Source organism: Equus quagga, chromosome 12 (assembly GCF_021613505.1).
Source record: "Equus quagga isolate Etosha38 chromosome 12, UCLA_HA_Equagga_1.0, whole genome shotgun sequence".
Lineage (NCBI taxonomy): Eukaryota > Metazoa > Chordata > Mammalia > Perissodactyla > Equidae > Equus > Equus quagga.
The window spans coordinates 21,734,788-21,744,697 of record NC_060278.1 but is presented as its reverse complement, the minus strand read 5'-3'; the positions used below and the strand labels follow the sequence as shown (position 1 = coordinate 21,744,697).

Genomic DNA, 9,910 nt, shown 5'->3' with positions numbered 1-9,910 from the left:
AAAGTACAGGGTCACACTACCTTCCATTTTATGCCACTTATACTTTGTACAACTGTCAGTAGTCCATCCAAATTTACAGAGACGGCAGGTAATGCGAATCTTTCCAGTGGAATTTTTCCTAACTTACTTGAAATGAGAGTTTCTAAAGAATGGAACTGATCTATTAAGAATTTTTGAGGAGGCTCATAGTAGGAATATAAGATAATCAACTTTAGAGGGATTTTATTTTTATTTTATTTATTTATTTATTTTTTGAGGAAGACTAGCCCTGAGCTAACATCTGCCAATCCTCCTCGTTTTGCTGAGGGAGACTGGCCCTGAGCTAACATCCATGCCCATCTTTCTCTACTTTATATGTAGGATGCCTGCCACAGCATGGCGTGCCAAGTGGTGCCACGTCTGTGCCCAAGATTCAAACCGGTGAACCCTGGGCCGCTGAAGCAGAACGTGTGCACTTAACCGCTGCGCCACTGGGCTGGCCCTGGATTTTACTTTTAAAAGAGCTTAACTGATTGAAGGGGAAAAAAAATACAATTACCCGGGTTCCACCCCAGAGATTCTGATTTACGTGGCTGAGGGGGGGAACCAAGAAAACATTTTTCAAAAGTCCCCCAGATAATTCTAAAGAGCAGCAAAGGTCATGATCCGTCCTATGAAATCTCAAATTTGTTCCTATATTTCTCAGTGTTCTTATTTATAAAATGGTGGCAGTTACACTTAGATTTATGCATAACTGAAAATCCTTCTCAAAGTACAATTTATCAATATATGTTAAATGGAATCCTTTCTTCCTATTCTCAATACCTTGGGTCAATGTAAAAGTAAAGTTGGACTTATTAAAACCACCTGGTCAATAAGCATTAATATCTATATTAGAAATGGACATTTAAAATCCATTAAAGGACAATTAAAACAAAAAAACAGACTGCAAAACCATAAAGTTAACCCACAACCAAGCACATACTAAAATAAAGGTGTGAGTCTAGAAGATAACTGAGAGAACATTTCCAGAACAGTAAACTGTAGGTCCTCTGTGAATAAATCCCTATTTGTGGACATGGAATTTTTTTCTCTAATCATGAAAATGAAAAGAAAAGAGATCTCAGCAAAGCACTGACTAGGTACTGTCTTGTGTTGGCATGAAATGGGCCCCGAGGGAGAGATGTGAAAGGCTTCAAATATGAAACTCAATTTTACAGTTACACTGAGTAGGACATAAAATGTCGTATTAGAATCTTCCTAAAACGAAAAAAGTTAAAACAATCACATCGCATCCTGCAAACATCTACTCTTCTTCTCCAGAAATGCCCTATTGATTGGAGCTCTTTTTGTTCTTTCCAGAAACATTCGATCATCGATGCTGCAGGGCATTAGGACATGCCACCCCAAAATGTGCCACTCTGGCCTAAGAATAATTTCAAGCTGAAGGCTTTTGAGTTTCTGAAATCCCTTCTCTGCCTAAAAGCAGAGCTTCCTGACAGACCTCAATTGTCATAAATCCCCTCCCAGTTTAGCTCTCATCTCCTCTTCTGGCCCCACACCCGGACACTGTCACAACTATCAGGTCTCCCATCTACCCTCCCAAGGGCTCACTTCTCTTTTCCAAAAAGTCCTGCTTCTCCACAAGTGTCTTTCTCTCCTCGCTTCTCCCTACTAAGTTAGTTATGTAGGCCCCAAGTCTACCTGCCTCCAAGTGGCTCATCACTGGGTACCATGTGAATGCACAATGCACATGCTAATGAACTTCTGTTGGTCTCCTGTGAATCTGTGTTTCATCAATCCAACTTACAGGGCCGGAGAACCTAGAAGGGTAGAAGGAAAAAACATTTTTCCTCCCCTACAATACTCTGATACCTGATTTTACAAACATATATACACTCTGTCTCCAAGCTTTAAAAAGCTGTCTATTTTTTTTAAATCCTATAAGAAACATAAGCATCAAAGAGTCAAAACCCTTTGAGACTCTGGGTCCAGTTTCTTTAACTTTTCAAACTAAATATTAAAAAAATAAAAACTATACCAAAGTGCTTAGTGTCTTAGGCAAAACAGCTACGAAGAACAGACTTAATAATGGCAAACCATTTACTCCACGGACACGCAGCCACAGAGTAAATCAGTCTCCACGCCATGAAAATCCTCACCACAGATGTTTCCATAAATATAGTTTACCCACTTTACCAGTACATTCCATCTTTTATCATTATGTCACTCTTTATCTTTTATTAAAAGATAAATTTGAAAGAGTGTATGGTGGCAAAATCACTTCAAATTAAATTTTCCCACTTTAAAACTAACAGAGAACTACATTTTATAATGGGGAAGACCGGCAATAATACCTTATTGCTATTAGTAATGGCAGATTAAATAAAGGAAAGGTGATGTTCTAAATACAGTCCTACTGGAAATGAATAAAGCATACAACACAGAACTGTGATCTGATCGAGTCACGTAGGCCAACACGGGCAGGGTCTACCCCGTTAGAAGAGAATTAGCTTTAGGAGCACGACAGATGCAGCACTTCTGCCATATGAAAAAGCACATAAAAGACACAAAGCAAAATATAATTATTACTTTTAGCATGTTAAAAATAATCACATCAAAAAAAGTATACAGATAAAAAATGTCATAGATGACATAAGAAAATAGTGTGTGATATATATATTTTGCATATATATATATATATATAAATCTACAGTATTTACCACTGTTGATATATATATTTTGGAGCAGCCCAGATGCTGCTATCATAAACTAAATTATACAGCTTGGTTTATTACAAGTCACAGAATCATGGTTTAAAAATTGGAATTACTCTCCTCAGCTACATTTTATACACATGTATTTCCAAGCTCCTGCACGCTCTGCATCAAGAGCCTGGTGCGAGAAGGACTTCGCTGGAGCTGCAGCGGAGCGCCTGGCCGCTCAGACACTGCATTTCCTTTGCCATTTAATAACATCATTACCGAGTTGATTACAATTACATTAGACTCATTATATACATAAAAAATAGTCACATTCACTAGCTAAACAAATGTTACTCTCATTTTAAAAGACAGACTTCTGTACCTTGAAAGCTTCAAGCTGCAACTTGCAACAAGAAGAGCCATCCATGGTAGGTTTTCTACTCTACTATTCAAATGTGAGCAAAGTCCTGTTGAAGACAAGCTCTCCAATTAAACACAAAGTCAGACTTTGTTGGAATGCCCAAAACTTTGTCAGTGTTTTAGTAATTGTAGTGTAACAGAATATATTTAAAGACATTGCTAATTTTTTACCATAAACCTGAATTGTTTTTCACTGAAAAAGAAAAGACTTTTGAAAGTGTAAAAGTCACACTTAAATTTTTTTCCGACTCCTAATAATTAGGATCATCTCTACAATTTTACATACTCATAATTTAATGGCCTAAGTGCAGCAATATCCATCGACTACATTCTTGAAAGAAAAGAGTGCCGGGAAAAGATCATGTAAATGACCACCCGGGGCCCTTTGTGGGGAGGCCCTGCAGGAATTTGAGGGGCAGAAGTAAGAAGTCACCATATTGTTAATTCTGCTTTCAAATGAATTTCAAAGGAGTTTGTTCTGCTGCCCCGTGTGAGTGCTTGGTGATCAGTAACTTGCAACTTCTCCTGCTGGCATCCACTGGAGAGTGTATTATAGCATTTCCTTTGCATCTGGCAAAGAACATTCTGCTCTGAGCTTTGCACAAGTCAGGCCAGAACAAAGAGCACAAATGCATTAAAACTGATTTCGTGTACACAGATACGGAGAGCGCGGCACCTGTGGCCATCAGCTTACTTTAACTGCCCCAAATTTTAAGCACCGTTAAGTGGTTAGCCTTTCTCTCCAATGTCTTTAATTTTCAGATTGAAAGAAAATGGCAGCAATTGAACAAAAATGATGAGCACTCTGTGAGATGCTGAATTAAGTTAGGGCAAACTCTGAAGTCAGTTTAGGACCTGGGTTAAAAATATAAGGGAAAAAACGACTAAAAAACAAGTTAAGAAAAAGAATAATAAATTATTCCATGGATCTAGATTAAAAGTAGTTTTTAAATGTTTCTTTAGTTCTGTGTTCAAATGTGTATGCACAGATGCCTATAATATCTGTTAAAGACACATACACCACATATAGCCTTGAAAATATCTATTCTACACAGAAAGTTTTTCAGTGCTTTGTAACATTACTCAAAATGGAATGGGCTAATAGAGTAAAAATGTTCAGGTTTTGGAGAAAGATATCAATGAAACTGAGTGATGAATTATTGTGCGTGCATCCCTAAATGCTATTGCTATGTTTCCATGTTAAATTCCTTTTAACAGGTTCAGTGATGACGCAATTTAAATGCTCATCTTAAGCAGCATCTACGTGGGGATGGAAACACTTCCGCATAGTCTTATTAAAACTCTGCGAGTTGTTTACAATAGTATAAAATACTGCTTTGGCAATTATAAACATAGCAACATGGGTTTCATACGATTTCTACTCTTTTGTCTTTAGCAAGTACAGATGAATTCTCACAGCAATACTGATTCTTGAATAGAGAGCCCGTCCCGATTTCTGTAGTGATACGCTGGAGACGAGGGCCCTGAATATTGATACCCGGAGGAACTGGCATCTTCTAAAGCTGGTGAAGTTCTATACCGCACTGGACTATCGACCGAAACCGCTGGGAGGTTACGGTCCTGAAAGGAGACATGCTGAAAGGCAGAATATTTTGGTAAATTGCTTAAGTGGCTACGGTTAGGATCTCGAGTCCACGACTGTCCATGCATCTCAGGTCTGTATGCGTAACTCACTTCTGATCGTTTTCTGTTATCTGGCAAATAATCCACTGGAGGAATGATGAATTTTCCATTCTTTGGTGACCCTGAATTGCCCGAATATCCCCCAGCACCAATATCAACAGGGAGAACTTCTATTCGACTAGAAGGTAGTACAAGGGGAGCTGGGCGGCTGTAAGATTTTTCTGGAGAACTATCGATCGAAAGAGTAGAACCATAAGGCCTCCTGGAAGGATTCATTTGGGTCCCAGGGGTAAGTTGTGGAGACACAAAGCTGCTGTTAGCAGTAGGGATGTGTTTGGGAGAATTTCCATGGTAAACAGGAGGATTACTATAAGATGGCGGATGCACGGTCCCGCCGTCTTCCCCATCTAGGTGAGATGGATATTTTGCATAACTTGGAGGCTGCACTTTAAAAGTAAACTTGTTTGGTATTTTTGATGGACTAGAACTTGGCTCAGCGTGCTTTCTTGGACTGTGAGAGTAAACAATATTCCTGGGACTTTGAGAGTAAGCCCTTTCCAGAGCCTCTTCGATAGAAGTGCCATTTTCATTTTCAGGTACATTATCATACTGTGATGCATTAGAACCACGTTTCCCTTCATCAGCATCCCAAACCTTCATCTTTTGCCTTACATTGGACATCCGAGCATCAGCAGAACTAGGGATGGTGACTGTAAGCGTGGGATGTGCTGATCTACCTTTGCCTTCAACGGCGTATTTGGCAGTTTTTTCACTAGTTGAAATATCTGACGGTTTATTCCATTTGGGCACAAATTCCTTCCTGATATTTGAAGTGGCATTGCTATTTTGGTTAGCAGCTGCATGATTATATTGCCTGGAATTGTCTTGTGGACCTGATGGAAGTTTTCTTTGAAAATTGGCCTCTTCTTTAAGCTTTTTGCTATCCTCGTCCGCCGATTTCCGTCTTAGCTGCCTTACTCTTTCCGGCGTACCAATTCTGCTTTGATGGTGAGGGGAATGCTCCTGTTTTTTGTGAGGTGATGAGCCACTTTCTTGTCTGCTGCTCATATGAGGACTTGACTTGCCAACACTTCTTTGTCCATTGCTCAGGTGACTAATGCCAGCAGACTGACATTCAGGTGGAAGTTGTCCCAAAGGTTTCTTTGGAAATTCATCTTCTTTACCTAAAGGGAAAGATACATGCATAAGTAACACAAATACATGAGTAAATAGTACCAAATATTAAGAATGACATTAGGAATAACTGCATATTCTTCATATGTGCACTCATACACATGAATAGACCTACATACACACCACACAATTTTAGTGGCTTAGGAAAGTATTTTTTAGAGAATCTGATATTAAAACATACTAAAACACAAAATCTTATTAGGCACTATGAAGCTGGGAACATCTTATAACCTTATGAGTAAAGTTCACACAACTGTGTAACGTAGGATTCTTATATTTTGTTAAGACATATTGTTACATACTTTTTCAAGAAGCCAAGGCTGATATTCTCATTTCTATTCCTAAAACAATCCTACAGGTCAGTAATTCAGTGTCTTACCATTACATTACTTTCACATTAGCCTACCTCAACTGAAATGGTTTTGAGAACTCTGTAAAGCTTTTCCTATCAACTTCAAGTAGGTCTACCAAATTTAAAATTCAATTGATGGCCAACTGTGGTCTCAAAGTTGTCCCCAAATAGTTTATTATTATCTTAAGTACAGGCCACAGTATAACTTCAGGATAAAAAGAAATAGTATGGCTCTATTTCAAAGTTAACATTCTAAAAGGATCCTAACTTTAAATGCAAAAAAAGAGAAAAAGAATAAAAAAAGAAAGAGAAAATAATTTTGGATACTTTGAGTTTTATATTTTAAATAATCCACATCAGAAAATCAATGAGGAATTAAAGGAGGGTGCGATAAATCGGCAATTTAGTAAACAGTGTTTAAGATGATCTCTGACAATTTGGATACCCAAATAATATCTTGAAAAAACAACAAATTTCACTTATAAAAATTCTATGGTTTAAGATATATGTTTTGCACCTGTTATTACAAAATAATATATTCTCACTTTGTAAGCTGTTGCTCTCTTCAAATATCCACCCACCCATTCATCTCACAAATCTTTCCCGAGTAAGCTCTGCTTGGGGCACTGTGCTAAGCAATGAGCACGTGCGCAGTGAACAGGCAGACAGGCTTCTGTTTTCATGTCGCTCACAGTCTTGGTGATGATAATTTTGTTATTTATCCACATTTCATAATTGTTCTTAAGACATTTTAAAAAAGGATTTTTACATTGAAGAATTCAAAAAGTGGTAAAGTTTTCTGGGATTTATTGATTTGTATTTAAAAGCAACTGCTGGGGCCAGCCCGTGGCCGAGTGGTTAAGTTAGCAGACTCCGATTCGGTGACCCAGGGTTTCGCTGGTTCGGATCCCACGCACAGACATGGCACCACTCATCAAGCCATGCTGAGGTGGTGTCCCACATGCCACAACTAGAAGGACCCACAACTAGAATATACAACTATGTACTGGGGGGCTGTGAGGGAAAGAAGAAGGAAAAAAAGATTGGCAACAGATGTTAGCTCAGGTGCCAATCTTTAAAAAATAAAATAAATAAAAGGAACTATTGACAGAGATTCACTGGAAACAATATGAACAAGTGCAAAAATAGAGTAAAAATATTCAATGAGCTTTTCTTTGGGAGGGGAAGGAGCAGAGAATGATGAAGAAACAACATCCTTTAAATAGTTAAGCTACCAGAATCAGAATTATTGAGCTAAAAGTAACCTTAGTGCTCTTCTAATTCAGTGGTTTTTAAACTTTCTAAAAGCAGACTCCTTTTTTCCAACCAAATTTCACATGAAACCGCAATACATAAAGGAAATACAAACAACATTGCTCTAGTTAAAGTGAGGGGCTCAGGGTGCCTCCCAGTCACCCCTTTTTCCTCTTCTTCAACTGAGCAGCCTCTCCGAGCCCTGCTTTGCAGAGACCCAGCATTCCCCGTGTTTACAGATGAGAAAGCAATCTCAGAAAGCCAGGCAATCTTTAGTGGCAGAAACGGAATGAGAACCAGGACCCAGTATTTTCACTCCCAGTTCATGGTTTTCTCTCCCTTCACCAGGTTCACGAAACTCCACAGAAACTTCCAATGGTTCTAACTGAAGCTAACTTTACTGTGACAATCTTTGTGCAAGCTTTTCATTTTATACTTTGGAAAGCACACAAAGCATTAGGAGTGACCACTTGTTCCATTCCTTCATCCATTCAACAGACACACACCTATCAAGCAACTACCCGTACCAGGCACTGCTCTAGGTGCTGGCAATCCAAGGACGCAAGAAGAAGGTGACATCCCTGTCCTTATGGCACTACTTGTGGAGAGAGATATGAATACAGCGCCAGGATAAGGCAATGAAGATGATTTGGGGTGGGGCAGGACAGAGCAGGGAAGAGCTCCAGCAAGAACAAAGCGCTCTGCGCCTAGAGTGGGGGACGGCAGAGAACGGCTGGGGACGAGGTCAGAGGACTAGAAGAGACACATCGCGCAGGGCCGGGATACAGTAAGGCCTCTGGGTTTTCTCTGAGTTAACTGCAAACTACTGGAGGCTTCTCAGCAGGAAAGTCACATGATCTGATGTCTACCTTATAAAGTTCACTTTGAACGGCGAGTTGGACTTAGATTGTATGATAATTAATGATGATAATAACAACAGTAATAGCTAATAATCATTAAGCACTTACCATTGTCAGCCGCAGCTCAAAAGCTGTACCTACAGTGCATGTAACAAGGGTCACTATTATTATTCTCATTTTATACATGAAAAAACTGAGGTGGAGATGAACTTGCCCAAGGGCTCACAGCTCGTACGCAGAAGATGCAGAATTCAAACCCAGAGCTGATGCCAGCCGTCAACCTTCACTCCTACACTGTACTACAGTGGAAGTAATGAGAAGCGGTTCCTTCTTGGATACATGTTACGGTAGGGTCCACACACTTGCTCGTGGGTTAGATATGAACTGTGAGGGTTGAGCAGAGTAATGACTTCTAGTTTAAAGATGGCAACAGACAGATACTATTCAGTAATGGTTGGCATAACCAACACTGTTCCTATACTTTTTTATAAGGAAGATATTTTATGATATGTGGACAAATTATTTTAAGTGATAATCCAAACTTTAAAATGCTTGTCATTGAGAAAAGTTTTCTTTGTTTATGAATGTCGTATGGGAAATAATCTGAAGCATTCCAGTTCAGCTTCTGACTAGTCTCATATGAAGTATCTGGAATTGAGGTGAGAAAGTTGACTCAAATGCTGCCTGAGTCAAGAATATTCACAAGTAGTCATTCAGCCTATCAAAAAACCTAACAATAAAGATAAAATTAAAATTTATCCAGTATCCCCAAAAAGTTTTTATCAGCTCCACAAATAGCTAACCATTAATCCTAGAAAAATACATGAATTCCTTCTTCCCTGCAGGCAAAAAACCCCAACAAACACAAATTCTCAAGAGGACATAGATCTATTTAATAGAAAAACTGAATTTATGAATTTTCTTTTAGTCCCCACTCTGACAGTTTTCTAAGGGCACAACACAGTAATCTGAACGGCTAATTCAATGGCTGGTTGATATTCCATCAGATAGTAATATCAGCCAATAATCAAAACACCCTTTTCAGGTTGGTGAGTAGGAACCTGATAAAAACATAACCATTAAAAAGAAAAGGAAGACAGCGGCACCCAGAGTGGTTAATTCATGCCTGCAAGATGTGCTGTTACACAGACAAAATGGAATTCGTTGTAGCCATTCTCACGCCGAGCCCTTTAAGCTGCTGCCCTTCTCATCACTCAGTGGCTTTTGGCAGCCTGCAGAGAGCGCCACCAACATTTTAGTTCATATGAAATAATTTTAAATGTTTAAAAAATTCTCCACAGCAGTATTAAGCCAAAAAAGGGAACAGATTTCAAAATGAACCGCTGTTGCAACTTGTACATGTACTCCGAGAACATCCATCCATCAGGGCAGAAAGCTTCAAATGTTTCTCTTAGCCCAGACTGCACATGCTCAGATCCTGTTTTCAATGTTTCAATTTACATCAATTTACAACTCGTGAAAACTAAATTCACTTGAAATTA

General features: G+C 39.0%; 1 protein-coding gene across 5 annotated transcripts in view; it reads right to left on the bottom strand.

Annotated features, from left to right (window-relative positions):
* Nucleotides 1-2,559: 2,559 nt before the first annotated feature.
* The window catches only part of USP6NL (USP6 N-terminal like), a 256,580-nt gene continuing 249,229 nt past the window's right edge, over nt 2,560-9,910 (bottom strand). For all 5 annotated transcript variants that reach the window (XM_046678691.1, XM_046678690.1, XM_046678694.1 and 2 more), the window contains one exon: nt 2,560-5,932. In XM_046678691.1, the coding sequence (XP_046534647.1) occupies nt 4,518-5,932 (1,415 nt within the window). In that variant the 3' untranslated portion in view covers nt 2,560-4,517. The remainder of the gene's footprint in view (nt 5,933-9,910) is intronic.